Raw genomic sequence first — 19,918 nt, 5'->3', positions numbered from 1 at the left:
TGCGTACATTTCTCCGACCAAAAAGGAACCTTCATGGGAATCAAAAACTGAGAGAGGAGTGTTATTTGAAGGGAGAATGTCCGCGGAGATTACAGAGTGCTTTTTAACTGTACACACGTACACTTGTCTCTCAAATTATTTACCTAAGTACATAGCGAAATCAAAACACCTACAGAGAGCGCTTTCAAATTTCGCATTAGTAATCGGAATCGTAGTAATTAGTAATTAGTAACCGTAATCATCCTTACAATACTTCAATTTAACGACGTAATAAAAATTTTGAAGTCGTCGAGGAGTTATTTTTAGCGCGCATCGAGGAGTGAGTCTATTCACCGGTCAGAAAAGATGCTGTTCGTTTCAGACTGTGCGCATGGAACGAAATTTACGGAATAAGACAACAGATTTTGCGCAACACTCCAAGTTTCTGACGCAGTGATAATCACTAAACAAACGCAATATGACTTCGATTATTTCCGACTGCCCTTACCTAGACAGATTCGCGTAGAGGTCTAACCAAGATTGAACGCCAATTATATCTACGGGCTGATCTCACTCTCACACAACTTGATGTTTATTAAAATCAGGTGTACTTCATTGCTGTTGTCAAGTGAAAATGGAAAATGGTGAAAGCAGAAGAGACAAATATCTCATGCGACGGACCAAGCATGGAAGAAGTAGTACAAAGATGGCTATCGAAGCGTCCTGCGCCACAATGCTTGCGCTCAAGAAAAAGCATTTTCTACCTGCTGTAGGCACTTGTTTTCTGGAGAATTCTGCAAAGATGGCGCCATGAGTCCACTTTATGAAAAAGCAAAGCTAAAAATTGTTTCACGACCAAAGCGGCCTAACAGTTGTTTCCCACACAATTACGAATGTGTCATTTTTGTAATTGTTAAAATCACTCAATGAACATGTGACGAGCAGCTTCCTTGAATATTGTATTGTTCTGTCCGCATTAGAGGACGCCCTCTGTATCTGAATGCGGCTTCAAAACTATGGTGCCAAAAACTGTTGAATCTTGAACATGCAAATTCCTGTTTAATAGCGTATATGCGCGGTTAATGCTTGAGCACCAAAAACGGTCTGCTCGAGGCTGTTCTGCCAACTCTGCCCGAACGCACCCCCTGGAAGCGTTGAAAATATACCTCCACTCAACGCACAAAAAAGGCTCGTAGAACTGAAATACCTTCTTGATTGTAGACAAGCTAGACTACATATGAAGATACTGTCAAGACACAACGTCTCGCACAGTGACATAAGGTGTTATTCCTTTCGTGTCAACTTCATTCATAAGCGGTTCTTGCAATTCTGCCATCAAGTGCTAACTCCACGCAATATTACAGAATAACACGCAAAAAAAAAAAAAAAATCTACAGCCTCAGTTAACTGTTCGATGAACGCTAGCGCGAAAGCGTTGAACGATGGCTTAGCAGAGGACGCCACATCACCGCTTTGTGCTTCCCGGATTACCTCACCTGCCTTAGACGTTGAGTTTCGACCAAATTGAATGTTAGAGCTACTTCTTATTGGGCATCGAACACACGGTTAGACATATCCTGGCTGCATTCCGAATTTCTGCTCGGTCCTTCCTGTGCACAAACACACATACTACAAAACACGCTGCGGCAGCTCGCCTACACTTCGTAAAGGTTCATTTACAACATCCTGTAAACACAAAAACTCCGTAGGCACAAAATATTTTTAATCCTCAGAAACAGGTTTCCCACACAGAACGAAGAGTCCGTGAGCTATCTGATACGCAACGTAGGCATTGTAACATGAAGTTCGGAGAGGAAAAAGGGCCGTGAGAATGAAAACAGGTGCACAACGCTACGCTGATTGATGAGACCATAGTGACTACTCCAGTGACGTCATGGCAACGCTTGCCGCTGATTGATTGGCCCCCTCGTAGGTTTTTATCATTGCACCTTTCGTGCCGAACGCCCCCTCTTATGCTGCTAAAAGAGCGACTATGTTTGCCAATGCGAGACGTAGGGTCGCACGTGGGAGGACAGATGTGCATTACACACGCCTATCCTGCAGCCCTACTCCTCACACCTTTTTCTTTATTATAATTACTGCACACCCAGAATAGCATTACCATTTCGCCCCACCCCCGGTATTAGTGATACTCAGATTACCACAAGGATACATGCCTGATGAATACTTTTTCCCCTTTGGCAGCAGGAAATAACCGTTGGAAGGCGGAAGCTTCCCTTCCGTGTCCTGGCGTCACGGAACATTTCCTCGTCTGCACCCTTCTGCCTCAACGCGCCTACAGCGCACATCTCCTGCACCTGCTGTGTTAGCTGGAGCCCCCGAACCTCTCGTGCTTGAATCACAGAGGTAGAACACAAGCGAGTCGGTGATGCCACGTGACTAATGGAAAATTTGTTGCGCTAGTACGCAGCAACGCGGTCGGGTCGATTTTTGCGAAACGCCGACACTTAGCTTGAACAACGATGCAGCGCAGCGAATCAACTATACGCAAGCACCCCTAATATATGCTGGCAAGCCCGCACCTCTCGAAGCATATCAAGGACGATTATTAGAAGAAGAACATATACCCAGAGGCACCGCTGACGCCACTAGGAAGGCCAGCAGCGTGTGCGACGTGGAGAACGCGAGGAAGGTCAGCAGCACCAGGCCCGCCTCCGATGCTTCGAAGTATGGACGACGGGTGTCCCCAGTTTCAGCGGTGAGCATTACCAAGACCACGCAGGCACTTTCGACGACAGCGAGTGTCAGGGCAGACAAGAAATGTCCTTTCCAGAAGGCGCCCAGGGAGAGACCGACGGCGATTTGTCTGTCCTGTAGGAAACACAAGAGAAAACACATATGACAACTCTGACAACTGCCGAGTTATACATCCAACGAAACTGTCACAACTAAGTGATTTAGTTAAAAGTTGAGGTGGTATCTTTCTTTAAGGACACACTCCGGTTTAAAACGAGTTGAGAGCCGTACTGAGCGCGTTGCAAGACTCTGTTTAGAGCATGAGACCTCCGCAGAAAACTCCACCGAGATACTTCATAAGGCTCTAGCAAGAGCTCGTATATATCATGTCTGATCTGTTTAGTGCCGCTATCTTGTGCTTTTGAGGTCGTTAGGGGACCTGCTATCCATACTCTGTGCGATTCGTACTGCCAGTGCGAACGTCCATTTGCACGGAGGCAGAGACGCCCAAGACGTGCGTTGTTTGTATAGCTATTGAAGACGCCCGTATTAGCAAAGCCATAGACTTCTAACGTATTCATATGGTGCATTAGTACATTGTACAGTTCGGTTTATAGAAGGAGCCTCAGTGGTCACTGTAATGCTAAGTCGGATTGCCCCGGTACGGCTGCTGGTTGAACTTGGACAGCCCCCGGTCAATCTCCTAGTGGGCAAGACGCTACAATAGCCATTATTGCACCACGACCTCGGTGATTCGAACTAAGAACCTGCCTGAGAACATCGGCTGCTTTCTCAACAACAGCTATTAATGTATTATCGCTGTCAGAGAGCGGCGTTCTACGCACACGGAGCCCACATTTAAGGTGTGCGACTGCTGGGCAAAAATGGCAAAAGCGTTTTATGCTCCAAATTCTATAAGTGTGTTCGACAAAAGCATTTGTTGGGCGAGTTGGTGCTTTCGATGATCCATAACTACAGCGCAAACGACAGGACAGAGATGAAGAAGGGACACCACACAGCGCTGTGGGGTGTCCCTTCTTCATCTCTGTCCTGTCGTTTGCGCTGTAGTTATGGGTATAAGTGTGTGCCGTCGAGTCTCAATGCAGCACTCGAGAAAACGCAATTCCATTTTTCTTCTGGGTAAAATACGATTTGATGGCTATTAGCTGCTATGTGGAGGTTTGTTCGGTTGCAAAAGATAGTTTTCTTAATGAGAAAATTCCATTTAAAAATGTTTTTTTTTTCTCGATACGCGATTTCAACTCGCAACATGAAGACAAAAAGGGGCTCCCTGATTACCGTATGGAAGTGAATGTTTTCAGAGCTCAGAAGCATAAATCCACGCATGAAACCGTATCTTGAGTTCGCTGCAGCGTGCTGGCGAAAACCGCCGGGGGCGGCAATGCCTGTATAAAGCTTTTTCCACTTTTCAGTGCACAACTGCTCGGTTTTCAGTTAAAGTAGGCTCTTTGTCTTTGGGACTTTTTTTGTAGCCTCCTCAATGTACCTTAAGGGAAAATTTTGAGACTACCAACTATCTTGGTATAGGGGAAATTTTCACCTGTAAGTGGATCGGTGTTGCCAAATTGCACAGAGGAAAAGAAGCTAGAATACGACGTAAAAGTAGCCAACATGTAGCTAAACAACAAAAAACAACTACAAGTAGCTAAACTTTTGTCAACATGAAAACAATGCGCAGAATTTTCACATCAGACGCTTCGGGTTTACGTAGCCGCCGTATACTCGCTTACAAAAAATTTCGATACCAATGTTCGTCAAGAAATTTAATTTCTTCGCTATCCTTCCCATATATCCTTCAGTAAGTATGTGCAAACTAAATGGTTATTGTGCGAATTACGCATGGAATAATTAATTAATATCTCAAGCAATACGCTTTCATTTAAAGTGTTCAAATCTGGTCGACAGACAGGACTTCAATTAGCGTTGAAAGGTGGGTGCACTTCTCATCCCTCCATAGCAGAACTGCACGTTGAGAATGCGATGCTTGATAATTAGCAGTATCTTTTACTCAACGCACTAAACTATTCTCTTGTTATTAGAACCTCGGCGAAAAATGCTGCCACACCAAGACGAATGCAGAATCAAGCTGCCGTCGGACAGTGTTGACATGAATAAAGAGCAGGGCGCTAACGAGGCAGAACATTTATGGTAGAATTCCTTTGTTTGAACAGAGCCGCACATGTGGATCTGAAATATTGCTTCTGGAGCTGCCTAACCACGGCGCCTTGCGCGAGATCAGACGAAGGCGCTAGTGTCGTCTCTGGCGAAATCCACGCTCGCATGTCTCTACAGCAAAAACGAATTTTAGTTAACTAATTAAACTGTATTTTGAAGCACCATGCGTAGCTTTGAAGCCTGGTTCAGTGCAGACTTCACCCCCGCTCTCAGCACGAGATGCTGACTTTAAAAGACAAAGCCATTGGAGTCTCTCGCACGTCTCACCTTAAGGCCGGTAGCCAGTTCGCTGGAAACCTCGTGGATTCGCAGTACGAAAGGAGCCGAGAACGCCAGGGTCAGGATGACGTAAAATGCGTTTCGATACCTCACCGCTTCCGATATGGGCAGCGGGTCGGGCAGCTCGCGTGCGAAGACATGGTAGAGCTGTGGATAATGCGGGAGGACAGCATTACATATTCTGTTTGCATGATTTCGCTCTTATCGTTTACATAGGAGAGAAATAGTGTACAGGCATTATGCACGCGCATTTCGAAAGCCATTTTGTTTGCATGGGAAGAAAACTTTTCTTAACCTCTTCACTGAACTGGGCGAAATGTCATGAGTACGATTCATACAACACAGGACTGTACAAAGTAAACAACTTTCTAATGCAATCATTGGTTGAAAAACAATACGCGTTTCCAGCAACAATGCTTGAGCCTGTGTTCGCCAAATGTTTAGGGGAATCTTTCAAGGTGGAATTTTTCTTTTCTGAGAAGCTGTATAGCTTTCCTTTCTAGCCCTATGCCTGCACTTAGGTGTAATGAGTAATTACTTCCTTATTAGTGCTTCAACATGCACGTTTCGTTTTTGTAAGTTTTGAGCGTGCACAAAGTTAAAGTACATTTTTCCCTGTTTTCTTTCATTCTTTCTTGCTTCTATGAATGATACGTACTGAATAACATAGCAAGTTTAAATTTTGACTTGGACGGGCCAAGAATTCTTAAGTACCGGCAATGATTATCTCGCCAAAAACAAAATTAACTTGTTTATAGAACTAAATTTGGTCTACGTGGTTCCGCGAAAGGGTAACTTAATTTTTGGAGGTTCGTCTTTTAAAATAATCATGATTTTTTAAAACAGCCTTTGCTCATGGCATGATCACTTCGATAAGAAGGTCGATTTCTGAAGCCAAATAAGTAGCTGAAGGCCTGGCTCATCTCTAACTGCAATTAGAAGACACGCCTCAATGCACCAGTATTCGGTTCGGAACAAATACCAGAGACGAGGTTGCTTACTGCTTGTTTGCAGTCCGAGTTCCAAAAGCAGTGGCACAACAAATTATTCATAAAGAAGCTTCGATTTCAAGCGACCAAACTAAACTTCGACATTGGAATAACGCTCTGCAGCTCAGGAAAAAACAATAACAAGAATCGCTCTTGTGTTAATATACAGGAGCATAAAAGTGTAAGTTTGCTACGTGACGGTGAAAGAAATGAGAGGTACAGCACGAAGAAAAGAATTCTTGTAAAAGAGTTCCACTAAACAACAACTAAACAATGAAGATGTATTAAGAACATCCTTGACAAGAAGGAATGTGGTAGCGAACTATTCCTGAGGGCAAGCTGCACTGCACACAGTGCCTCGCTGTGTAAAGCTGTTGACGGGAACAATGGAAATGCTCACAGGTACTTCGGTGCTCATGTTTCTTTGCAGGTTTATATGTGCCGTGTCCAGCGCTTGTTGAAAGAGGAACGCAGAGTCTGAAATGGAAGAAGAGTACAGATTCGTTGCCCAACCAATGAATATTTATGAGGATCCTCATATCGCTGACCAACCCAATCTCACTAAGCTCGTAAAGGAGACCAACTCCGCCCTCAACTGACTACTGCTGACTTTGAACTTCGCATCGGTAGTGGACGCAAAAAACGGGAGACGGACTTCTGTTTGATACAATACGACTAAAATGCAGAACGGTACGGGCGACACGTTCATAACGCATTCACAAAAACAGAATTTTTAGGATGCTTCTGGAGCAATTGTTTAAAATGGGACCCTTAATTCTCTATTTTCCGGTTTAATGGTTCTAAAGGGAAGAGAGCGGAGCAATAACACGTAGCGTAAAGAACGGCGAAAGATGAGAGGGGAATAGCGACCGGTCAGCGGAGGAGAGAGTAATGGGAAGTTCCTGCCACACTCGGATTCATTGGCGGGATTACAGTTCTTGTAACTCAGCGTGCTAAGACCATATTCTCATAGTTGCAACCCGTGATGTCAGTCCTCCATTTGCTGTGCCATCCTTGGCCCCACCTCGTCAAGCGCTGCCACGGTGGTTGCGGGTTGGGCAATAGAGCTTACGCTCACCGTCCTTCCCACGCGATATCTGTCGTTCCAGCTCAAGCGGCGGAAGCCCAGCGCCGGCCACGTCAAGATCTCCCGATTCCAACCACTACATCATGCTCAATCACCTCTTAAACAGTGCCTTATAATGGCGCCACTATGTTTGGTTTTCTGCACTAATGATTATTCTGGGTCCGAGTGCAAACGGTGTTTATTAAGGCGGAAGCCTTTAATGCCTCATCGTTGTAAGCAGAAGTTGTCGACAGAAATGTCACGCTTTTTAGTTGGTCGAAACGGTCGTGACGTGACAGTGCGCGAATTTCAAATAGGGCCAAGTGTACTTCGGCTACTAACCATGCAACTAATTAAAGGGATCGTATAGTGATGCCCCATGTAAATGGGAATGAGTTTAGTTAATTGCTTAATCACTCAATTAGCCAATTAACCTTTCTAAACAGGCCAGATAGATAAATAAAACCAAGTAGAAAATTGGTCGAGTTCGGGAATCGATCCCCGATCTCCGGAGTGCGAGACGAGCGTGCTAACCACTGCGCCATGCCAGCTTTTTTTTTCTTTATTTTCTAGATTGACATGAAAACAATAAGAACACTTCAGCTACACTTGAGCTGATAGGGGTGAAGTTAAAATTCCTTAAGTTTCACTAGATCATCTAGTAGTGTTACCCACTGGGGTGGGTCACGCTGCGCCTGGTAACATTCCCGCAGATAAACAGCACTTTCAACAAAGTTCTCACGTGTACTACGAGTGTTTATATCCGCATTCCTTACTTGCACTCGCGTTTTCCACAAGCTGTGGAGGCCAAGAAGCATTAATAAGTCATAGGGTACCTCTTTGCGATCAACTGGTAGAAATCTGATACCATAATGGTGCAGTGGTAGTTCTTTCTTGATGGTTCTCTGCAGGACATCCCAGAAAAGTATGGCGTCCCAGCAGTCTAGGAAAACATGTTCAATTGTCTCCGGCTGCTTACATAACAGGCAATTTGTTGTCCATGGGACAAAGATCCCTTTTTCATGGAGCCAGGTTTTAACGGGTAGTGTATTAGAGTGCAATTTGAAAAAGAATGTTTTCACTGTCGGCCGGACCGGCATCTTTTTCACCCGTTTTAAAATATCCTGCCCTGGGCCTCCACGGTAACACTGCGCCATGCCAACTCGATGGTCTCGAATGAACAAGGGCGCGTCTAGTGAATACGGCGTCTTCGTTCACTCCCATCTTCCTCCCTTCCCGTTACGGCGAGGTTCAGGTGTCCACCGAGTTATGTGAGACAGACACATTTCCTTTCTCCTTTCCTCAAAAACCAGTTTACCGACGAGCAAGGCGTAGAGCCGAACGGGAGATGGCGTTCTGTGGACTCCCTGGCAGCATTGCAAGACGCTGTCGCGTTTCCAAGCTTAACGTCTTAACCGCACATCAGTGACACAAGCAGCAACAGCACGCTTGAGGCTTTTGCCTCACCGCACTTTAGGTTAACAAAGTGCCCCCCTGAATTTTCTGTGCTCTAGCGGCACGTTGCGCATCCGTTTTGCAGGTTTCGAGGAGGCGGGATCCACTATGAATCCGTAAAAAATGTGACAACTTCGGCACCATGTTTCTTCTTCGGCGGCTCGGGAGGAAGCATCCGCACTCTTCGATACGCATCTCGCGACAGGCATGAATAGACCTTGCAAGCGATTACTTCCAACCTTTGTTTAGAAAAAATTTATTTACATATGTACACATGCCAAGGTTACAAGATACATTCACATTAACAAAAACACATGACATTAAGCATGTAAGGTGAGCCAATTAAACAGGTACCATAAACATTTCTAAGTAACTAACAGGAATGGGCAATGTAAAATAAGAATGCATATATACCGATTGACAGAAGAGCGAAAAGTCGATAATTAGTCATTGAAACATTGAAAAGGAGACCTTAGCGCCAGTTTGGCCTAAAAACCAAGACAAGACGGCCGTTATTAACAGAAATAAATGGGCACGACTATTGTCGGAGAAACTCTTCCTCACCCAAGAAAAAGAGTTCCTCGGACAAAAAACTAATCAGCTCCCGTCGGAGACGGCCGAGAATTGGCCACACAGCGCGGCGTCGAAAGCCACTAGCGACCGCGGCGCATCGACTGGGCCATAAACTAAAAAGACCTGCAACTATTAACAGGCGAGCAAAACGGCCGCTGGGGAAGCGGCCGCGGGAGACGAAGCACGAAATGCCCTGCCCACGAAATCCCGCATGAACCGCGCGCCAAAAGACACGCGCTACAACACAGGTGACTGTAGCGTGGCGATTAGATTCCGGGAGCGGGCAATTCGGACAGGTACTGGAGCGTAATACACCCCACCGCTCTAACCGATCACAAGTAGGCAGCACTGCCCAGCCAAGTTTCCAGACAAAGTCACGTAGATGATCTGGGAGAGGTGTCGACGCTAAACGCGCCCACTGAACGCGGCGCATAGGTGAGCGGCGAGACGCCGGCACAACAGGTAACAATAGTGTGCCCATAATGTCCACCACACGGTCTGCAACGATGTTGACAGCAGGTGCTACTGCTCTTACATGCCTGTAAAAGGCCACTGATGAAGCGTAGAAAGCGGTAGGTTGCTCTGACTGGGGTCCATGATTAATAGGGGCCGCCGGATCCAAAAAGCGTAAAGAAGGGCCCAAAAAGTACCGAGCCAGGATTCGCGCCGGAGACGCGTTTCCTAGCAGGATACGCAAAATGCTCTTCAACGCTAACAGCGAGGACGTGACGGACAAATTTGGAAAGGCAAACCCTCCTCTCTCCCGTGGTTGTCCAAGAACAGCACGGGCTACAAGCTCGGTTCCGCCTGACCAAAAAACGAAAAAACTGTAGTCTGCACTCGCCTTATGACACGGAGGGGTGGTTTAACAGTGTAGCAGAGGTACCAGAAGGCACCAAGTATGACGGACTGAACCAGGTAGCGCCTCTCAAGCAGAGGCAACTCGAATGTCTGCGCCCTTCGCACACGAGCTGTAATGTCTTCGACGACCGAAGACCACACACCATTCCATATTCCAGCACAGTCGTAGGTCACACCTAAAATGCGCATCTGCGCGCACCACTGCAAAGGTATTGAAGATGTAATACGAGTCTGGGAAGACCCCACAAAAAAGTAACAACTCTTCGAGTAATTAAGAGCAGCCACAGACAAGGAGGCGTACTCACGGAAAACATTTAAAGTTTCAAGCAGGCTGCGTTCATCAGCTAAGTACAGAGTGATGTCGTCTGCATAAGCAGTGACGCGTACCGCTTCGCTGCCTGGCAAAGCCAGACCTCTAATAAAGGAGTGGCGATTGACGGCCAAGAGGAAAGGCTCTAATGCTAAGACAAACAAAAGGGGGGAGAGCGGACAACCTTGACGGACGCCGCGGCGAACATCAAATGCGGTACTTTCCCGGCCATCGAGGAACAGAGTGCTTGAAATATCTCTGTACATCTCTTTAATGAGAAGCACGAAAGAAGGTGGGAAGCCGAAAGCATCCAGCATCCCGTAAATGTACTCGTGCTCTAAGAAGTCGAAAGCCTTTTCCTGATCAAGGGAAACAAGAAGACCCTGTGCGCGCCGTCGTAAAATATACGCTAGGATGTCTCGCGTTACAGAAGATAAACTATGTATTTCACGGCCTGGGATGGAGCAAACCTGGTGGCAGGAAATAAGTGACGGGAGGAGAGCACGTAGACGACGAACGAGTAATTTTGCTAATACTTTGTAATCTGAATTTAGCAGGGTGATAGGGCGCCAATCTGCCGGACATGTCGACATAGGAGACTTTTTAGGAATAAGGACAATGCGGCCTCTTTTGAATGAATTTGAATGAACCTTTTCAACCACGGGCACATTGCTTATTTGAGAAATTGAGCATTATAATCTGAGCGCCTTGATTATCGTGCTTATCAAGGCGGAAAGCTGGGCTAGTTTGTGTGTCATGGTTAATTAAAATACTAGCGCTTAAAACTAGGACAAAGGTCCTGTCTCCTTCTCTGTCTTTGTCCTCGTTTTTTGCGCTAGTCTATTAATTAACTATCGTGCTTAACCTAGCTGTTTACGTAAATACGTAAAGCTTTGTCCGGTGTGTGCTGATGGGCTTAATGGGAAAATATTCTCGCCTGAAGGTGTTTGCTACAGTGGTCTAGAGGAGTGGACCTCGAGCGACATTCCTTTACGATCAAGCCCTATGTACAGGCACGTTAGCGCTACTTTTCAAAATAAATATTGCCTGCCACAATCGCTTTATTGCAGCATGCACAGCAACAGTTAGAATTACTAACGGCAACACTATCAACATAGGTATATTAGCAAGGAAAGAAAGGCTACAAGAGCAGCTGCACAGCATGTGGCTACCATTTCACCGTTAGCAATTAATGGCTTTTGCATCGACAAACTATTATTACGAGTGTTGAATTGTACAGCGCTAAAGAGGACAATTTCTTTTGTACAAGAGAGAGAAAAACAAACACAGCGACCTCTCTTCTTCGTCTAAAAAATTATAATCTTTAGCGCTGCCTAACTCAGCGTGTCCTGCCAATCAGGACAGCAGCTTGGGCAGCAGCTTGGACAAGCGTTGTGCTTCTCTCTTGTTCTGGTGTTTTGCGCTCTTCCGTCACAAAATCGCCCCAATCGTTAGTATTTTCACCGTTACAGTTGCTTGCATTGTTCGTTCACGCGTTTCCATCGCCAACCGCACCAAACTGGATTTTTTTTTTCGAATATTCACTCTCTCAAATCATCATTCTCTCCCGTATATATGCGATGAAGGACATTGGGTTCTTACCCAGTACCTTCTTGTCGAAGAACATCTGCTTCATGAGCGGCATTCGACCTAGTGGAAATTTCTCTGGTATGAACTCGATGTCGGGCACAAACGATAGCAGGCTGTATTCGAGGCTCCCGCCACCTGACGCGTCCTGGAACAGGATGCACGGCAGGCGTGATTCGCTCGAAGCAGCAGCTTCGCACGCTTCCAAGACGGCAAACTTGTCCACTTTCCCGGTGTAGAAGTCACCTGGACGCTGTGCCGCTTTGAACTGTTCTGTGGAAGTGTTGGTCGCTTGTGCTCCTAGAAAATTAGAAGTGGAATATCGAAGAAACATTTAGTTTATATCTGTTTTCATTTCCCTTAGTTCTCTCTAGAAGTGCAGACAAATAGCGCACAAAATCTATTAAGAAGGCGCCGGAATATAAAGTTGAACAGTGAGGCTTGACAAAAAAAAATATCTAGTGGAAGCGTTTTGGAGAAATTATGCTGATGCTCACACCAAGTTTCATATGACTTACTGAAGCACATTAACTACATTCTGCATTAACCTGCATTAACTGCAGCGCAATTACTTGGGGTGTATTAGCAGCAGGTCACCGGTGGCGCTATAGGTGTGGTAGCAACCGGAAGATGAAAGCGTATTTCCGAATAAAGTGTGCGAACTGGCGAGTGTGGATATTGATGTGTTTAATGCAGCAACGCATCGAAGTTTACACTAGTATTACTGCTCAAAAACTTACAAATCCCCAAGATATAACCGGCTGTTCTTGCACGGAAAGGGTACCTTAAAATTCATTTGTTTCTCACCAATTGTTCTTATCAAAATTCAGAGATTATCGGTGAATTTTCTATGGCTGATGATTATACCATTCGACCGACGCTGCTTGGCCTTCATGGAACTCAGTATGACACAACTCCTCAAAAGTCAACGAGCTGAGGTTTTTTTTTCTTTAATGTAACTGAATGCGTCCTCACAAAGAGCACACAGCGTCCAAAGATTTTCATTGCACATTGTTTTTGTCAGCGATGGCTAAGAGCATCAAGTTCCAGCACCACTCTGCGCACACGACTTCGTGAACTATGCGCCTACCGCATAATGTGCGTTGCAGCTTACACTGAGCGCGATAATGCGTCTAGAAGTATACCTGGTTTGTCATGCAGCATTCACAGGAGAGTGGTAGTTGCAGGTATACGAATATATCAGCGTACATCCCGGTGTCACACAAAATTAAATTTGCGCACCTTTCAGCTGGCGCCTTCCCTTCTGGACGGCGTTTTTCCTCAGTCTGACGTAAGGGTCGTCGACGGAGGCGAACGCCCTCCTCACTAGCTCATCAGAGTAATCAGTGGTAGGAGTGTAAAGTACGCGGTGTACAGATGCGTATCCCAATGCCATGCTGGCAGACTCCATCCTCTTGAGGTCAGCCAGGGACCGCGGCTCCGGAACGTCGGCTTCGAGCATCGCGTAGAAGCAGAGGGTCACGTAGCCGACCTCCAGCAACGTGAGGAGCCAGTGGCGCCAAATTCTATGCAGTAGAAGCGTGCGACACGCCACTGCCACCACGCCCCTCCAGGACATGGAACGCGGGGCCGCAGAGGCACCTCTAAGGTTAAACTGGCGCCACTGCAGAAAAAAAAACAATTAACATCATGTGGGTGTCTTACGAGCAAGGTAGACGCGAAAGTACAAAAAGTGGGCTAGGCAGGATGGTGGATGTTATTACTTCGCTACAGAGCTCATAAGAACGGACGTCACAGGAGAGCCTGCAGGTATAAGTGACGCTGTTTTATGGCTTACTGTGCATTCCTTTATTCGAACAAGCCCCACCGCTGGCACCACCTGCCATCGCAGGGCAGTGGCGCATCTGTTAACTGCTGTACCACTGCGCCATTAGTGGCATGAGGACTTTCAGGGATCTATGAATGCAAAGTCAATAATTAACCATTCTGTATATATAGAGTTAAACTCATTAACCCAACAGCGTCATACCCTTAAAGCGGAGCTTACTTGTTCTCTCAAGGTTTTTTTTTTATCTTAGTGCTTCCTTGTCTTAAGTTTAGCCCCGTTTTTGAAGCGGGAAAACCAGCCACACCTCCCGCTCGACTCTATTTTTAAGGCACCAGTAAAGCATTATACCTTTATCGATTTGCTCGGTAGTTTTGTCCAAGGATGATAGACTGCATGGAAATAATTGTGTTTAGTGTTATATATTAGAGGCCACTGCTTAGACGCACCTGAAGCAAATTCGTTTACTTTGGCTAGAGCAGCTACTTTAAATAATGCTAGCAATTATTTGCCGTCCAGATGACATTGCAAACTTTCAGTATTCACTCCTCTACAAAACCTACAGCACTGCTTTACGTTTCCTTGAGAGGCAACCCATAAATAATGATAATGATGATAATTTTTTTGGCGCAAAGGGCATCTGTGGCCAAAGAACCCCATAACGAAAGGTTGTTTCCTTCTACTCAAGGTGGAGTGGTAAAAGACCCATTTCCCAAGCATTTCACCCTGAAGAAGCCGAGCACCAGGCAGAGGAAAGCTTGTACTCATTTTGTCACTGATGGGGACCAGGCGGAACAGGGAATCGAACCTCGCACCTTCAATATTCCAGCCGGATGCTCACGTACTCATGGTAACAACTCATGGAGCTGCAAATTATTCTTGGAATGCCAAAAAGCAGATCAAACAAGACCATACTCGTTTGAGTCTGATGTTCTGCCTATCAGATTCGGCGTTAACACTTCATGTGCCCTTTTTAAGGAGGCAGGGCCATAGGGAAATTCATGAAGAAGTTTTCTTCATGCTGAAGGCGTGTAAAATTGCTCAAGGTGTGTAAAATGTAAGCAATGACTGGGAGTTAACGCTAATTAACTTGCGCAACATAGTTTGCGACTTGGGAAGAGGAACGGACCGCTTGGGCACATAGTCACTTGGTGCATTGAGCAACGTGGTCAGCTTGTAAGCAGGCACTGGCAAAAGCGCAAAGAATGCGATACTTAAAGGGCAACTGCATAGGTTCAGATAACCGACAAGCTTAAAGGGGCCGAATGTGCGAAACTTGTATGCAAGTAAAGCATGCGAAGTCCTTCTCGGCTACCATTCTAGCATTTGATATGTTGGCGTAAGATACGATTAAAATCGTGACGACCTTCAAACTTGTCCGCAGCACACAGCACAAAGTGGGGGAAGGGGGGACGCGTGATGACGTAATCGACGGTACCGAGACCTACACAGTATGTTGTAAGACATAGAGGCATTCGTGCATCTGAAGCATATTAACGAATGACAGTTGCTTCTGAGTGGTCCAGAAGCAACTTTCGGGACAGTAAGCCATTACTTTTCTCTACCGAGTGAAGCCATTCTAACAGTTCTGAGAGAATTCTGAAAAGAATTTTTTTCTGATGGTTATCAAACATTCTTCAGAAAAAATACTCCTCGGTGGGCACGTGAAACTGCAAGGCTAGGAGTGGGCCAGGACCCCTTGGGACCTGGGGGCTATCTGTACTTCATTGATGACTTCTTTTTTCTCATCTGGGCATGGCAGCCTCCCATATTTCTTCATTTCTAAAGGTCCCTGAATGCTGGCCAAGCGTGTTCTCGTTCATATGATGTGGTTCTTGTTTGCCTGTCCTCTGCAAAGTTTGCATTTGCCGTAGTATTTCCCGGGTACAATTCGCTTAATATGTGCGGATTCGGGTATGTGCCCCTCTGTAAACGCCTCCAGATTTGTCCTCCCGTTTGCAGAGCTCGCTGTCAGCTTCCGGATATAGCTTCAGGTTTAGTCTATAGTGCTGAACTATATTCTTGTATCCCAACAGCCTGCCTGTGCCCGAGTTGTGTGCGTGTGAAGGTGGATTGGAGCCAGACGCAAAGTGGAACTTCGAACCAGTTGCTTTCCCCCTTCATTCCATGCCAATGCCTGGTGCGAGGGGGCCCAGATATTTATAATTTGGCCCTCGACTCTATTTCAGAGCGATAGCTCCACTCTTCCCGTACAAAGTTGAAGGTCAGGTGGCTTTGCAATTTGACCTTTCACACCAGGAGGAGCAGAGGCTTGGCTCTGACGTCATTCCACGTAACTCGCAGCACCTCGCCGCAGCTGCGGATCCGGAGCCGACGGCACACTCGTAAATGCCGGAAGTCGCGTGGCACGCCGTTCGCTATGTAAAAGCGTGCGGCGTGTACTTCTCCACCGAGTCTCAGGGGGTTTCAGCTTGCGGTGTCTGTTACAGCCGGCGTCGTCGCTTCGGCGGACGCGGTTGTTGCGATGCGCGTGTTCTTTCAATCTTTCCTCTCACATCTATCAACTCTCTACTGTCTGCATGTGGTAGCGAGTGTGACTCAGGCCGAGCCAGTGGACAGGCTCATGCACTTTCCCTTTCATCCTTCCTACAGTCGCAACAACAACAACAACAACTTCACCATTTAAGCTCCCTCCGCAGAGACGCAACCAACATTCTAATTGTTAAATGCGCTCTTTCAGTCGCTGACTATGCACCTTGGCGTTTCGAGGTACTTGCTACTTCAAGGGCCACTTCTGCCCAAATTTAAAATTGAAAATTAACTACTTTTTTGTCTGTTTCAATTTTCAAATTACGATAGGTTTTAAGTGTCAATCGAACAGTCAGACATTATGTGTCGATTGCACAGTCAGACATTTACTGCGCAACTTCCTTTCCGTAGAAGAAGAAAAAAAAATTGGCGGCGGCGTAGCTTTGGTGAAGCCTGGTAGGTTGCGAAATCAAAAACGCAGCGCCTCCAACAGAAGGAACGCAGTGCTCCGCGTCTACAGGTCACGCGTGGCTACCGGCTGCCGCTGCGCGACGACTCGACTTGGTAGCACATCTCTCACCCTGGTATGACGTCACGCTATGACGTCCCTAGGCAATACCTCCTAGAAAGACTTCTAAATGTCACGCTTGACTACTGGCCGCCGCTGCGCGACGACTCGACTTGGAGGCCCATCTCTCAGCCTGGTATGACGTCAGAGGTCATTCTAAAGGTCAAAAGTGGCTACCGGCCGCCGCAACGCGAAAGGCCGTTCATGACCATAATATTGCTTTCGCAGTAAACCTAAAACGTCCCCGATTCACTATCGACCTTCACTGCAGACCCGCCGCGGTGGCACAGTGGTTAAGGCGCTCGTCTACCAACTGGGAGTACCTGGGTTCAAAACCGACCGCGGCGGCCGCGTTTTGATGCAGGCGGAACGCATAAAGCGCCAGTGTGCTGTGCGATGTGTCCGCGGTAAAAGATCCTCGTTTGTTCCAAATTATTCCGGAGACCTCCACTGCAGCACCTCTTTCTGTCTCTCTTCTTTCACTCAAACCTTCTTCCCTTTTCTTACGGCGTGATTCAGGCGTCCACCGAGATATTTGAGATAGTTACTGCTCCATTTCCTTTCTCAAAAACCAATTTACTTCCACTTCGTAACCTCTCTCTTCCTTCTTCTTTCACTTACGACACGGTTCGGGTGTCCATCAAGATATTGTTGCGAAAGCAACACTACGCACGTCGCCCAGCCATTTCGAAAGGCCAAGCTGCGCATGCGCGAGGAGCGGGTGACCTCACACGGCACGCAGCTGGCGCCCCGGGGCCGCCACTGGAGCCGCTGCCGCAGCCGCGCGATCTCCATCGCCTCACCGACAGTCTCCCTCTTCCTCTTTGATGCGCAGTAGCAATTGCGCCTCGTCATCTGCGTTGTTTGTGGTGTGTATAAAATTGGCGGTGACTTAGCTCTGCTATGCCAGGATATACGTAGCGTGAGGTGAGGGTGAGGTGTCCACATCTCGGTGGACACCTGAACCAGAGGGAATGCGCATAACTGCCCTCTTGGAACAGTGGACACCTCAACCATGCTTTAAGCTAAGTGGCGGTAGTGACAGGTGTGCGCTACATGCGTTGGCATTGACAACGTTGTGCCAGCAACGCGGCACTGAAGCCATAGGCCGTTGGCGTTCATTGTGTTCATTGGCGTTGGCGTTGACCACGTTTTACACTCGATAATTTTAAGGAAAGGAAGTGCGCATAATGGCTCCCTGGGTCAGTAAACGCCTGAATCCTGCTTATAGGTACGTGGGGTGATGAGAGAGAGAGAGAGAGAGAGATGTGAGCAGCATGCATTGACAAGGATGTGCCAGAAATGCGGCCCTGAAGCCATAGGCCATCGGCGTTCATTGTGTTCATTGGCGTTGCCGTTGTCAACGTTTTACACACCGATCACTTTAAGGAAAGGAAGGCGAGCGCGCGCGGCGAGGCACGCCATCTGTGCGTAGAGACGTCACTTGCTCCTCGCGCATACGCAGTAGGCTCGTTCAAGAGCCCGCTAAACGGCGAGACTGTGGGCAGTGTAGCTCACGCAGCATTACATGGCTACGCGCAGATGTTGCTTTCGCAATCTTCCAGGTGTAACCAGAGCTAAACCACGGCCAATTTTTAAGGCGAAGGCCATTAATAGCTCATACTGTCGTGACCAAGACGTGTTAGCAAATTCACCCGCGTTTCAGATTGGTCGAAATGGTCGTGACGTCACTGTGCGCGAATTTTGAAGGGTGTCCACCTAAATATGAGAGACAGTTAGTGCGCAATTTCCTTTCCTCAAATACAATTTTCGACTGGTATCCACCGAGATATGTGAGACAGTTACTGGGTAATTTCCTTTCCTCAAATACAATTCTCAATAACTTCATTACGGCCCCTCTTTTCCTTTCTTCTTTCAGTCTACTTCCCCACTTCCTGTGCGGTGCGGTTCAGGTGTCCACCAAGATGACAGAGAATTACAGAGCCATTTCCTTTCCTCAAAAAGCGTTGCGTTCTAAGGGCAACGCATCGCGCCGAACGGGTGGCGGCGTTCCGTGGACTCCTTGGCAGCGCTACGACACGCTGTCGCGTTCCACACCTAAAGGCAGATTAAGCTTCATTTATTGGCAGTTAATGCACCAACAGAATGTGAAGTAAACAATCGCGTAGCAGAATGCAGCACTCAGGCTTTCGCCTTTCACCACTTTAGCCGCTATAAAGTTCCTCGTAATTTTTTGGAGACAGTTACTGCGTCATTTCCTTAAGACCCAGTAACTGTCTCCAAAAAGTTACGAGAAACTTTAGCGGTTAAAGTGGTGAAAGGCGAAATCCTGAGTGCTGCATTCTGCTTAAGACTTCCACCACGGTGGCTCAGTGGTTGTGGTGCTCGGCTGCTGACCCGAAAGACGCGGGTTCGATCCAGGCCGCGGCGGTTGAATTTCTTTGGAGGAGAAATTCTAGAGCCCTGTGTACTGTGCGATGTCAGTGCACGTTAAAGAACCCCACGTGGTCGAAATTTCCGGAGCCCTCTACTACGGCGTCTCTCATAACCTCAGTCGCTTTGGGACGTTGAACGCCATAAACCAAACCAAACCTTCAGACCAATTTGCAATTTCCAACACTGCGTCAGTCTCATAATTTGCGGCCTTAAGATCGTAGTGTTTCTTTGGCGCGGCGGCTATCCTCTCGAGCTAGACACCACGTAGAGCCAAGTCCGAAGAAATTTATCTCCTTCCTAGGTAGCAGTGATGTACTACTCCATATGTAAATAAACCCAGTATTTATCATGACGGCACATCCCAATACAATAGAACCACCCTAAAGGTCGTGAGACGGTTGTTGTTAGATCCCAACGCCTAAAATGGTGCTCTTAAGCAATCGACAAACCTGTTGGCGTACTCGTCAGATTTCGTTGCGCCTTGCCATTTCGGTCACTTATCTACCTCGTGGTCTTGTCACCATACTTGAATTAATATCTGTGGTAGCGTTTGTCACACGCCGCGGTTGCTCAGTAGTTTAGGCGTAGGCTCTTGAAACTGAGAGCGCCAGGTGAAGTTCCGCCCGCGGCGACCGCGTTTCTATGACGGCGACATCCAAAAGATGCCCGTGTGCTGTGCTGTGTC

At 47.0% G+C, this 19,918-nt stretch overlaps 1 protein-coding gene across 1 annotated transcript in view; it reads right to left on the bottom strand.

The window, feature by feature from the left end:
• Nucleotides 1-17,631, bottom strand: part of LOC149343399 (ATP-binding cassette sub-family A member 17-like) — a 58,069-nt gene extending 40,438 nt beyond the window's left edge. The window contains exons 1-6 of the mRNA XM_089546955.1: nucleotides 17,506-17,631; nucleotides 13,235-13,616; nucleotides 12,008-12,292; nucleotides 6,541-6,617; nucleotides 5,140-5,298; nucleotides 2,568-2,811 (exon numbers count right to left, since the gene is read on the bottom strand). Of these exons, the coding sequence (XP_089403081.1) occupies nucleotides 2,568-2,811; nucleotides 5,140-5,298; nucleotides 6,541-6,617; nucleotides 12,008-12,292; nucleotides 13,235-13,616; nucleotides 17,506-17,631 (1,273 nt within the window). The remainder of the gene's footprint in view (nucleotides 1-2,567; nucleotides 2,812-5,139; nucleotides 5,299-6,540; nucleotides 6,618-12,007; nucleotides 12,293-13,234; nucleotides 13,617-17,505) is intronic.
• Nucleotides 17,632-19,918: the final 2,287 nt, after the last annotated feature.

Source organism: Amblyomma mixtum, chromosome 5 (genome assembly GCF_055824585.1).
Source record: "Amblyomma mixtum isolate Tamu chromosome 5, ASM5582458v1, whole genome shotgun sequence".
Taxonomy (NCBI): domain Eukaryota; kingdom Metazoa; phylum Arthropoda; class Arachnida; order Ixodida; family Ixodidae; genus Amblyomma; species Amblyomma mixtum.
This window is presented reverse-complemented; position numbering and strand designations above follow the sequence as displayed.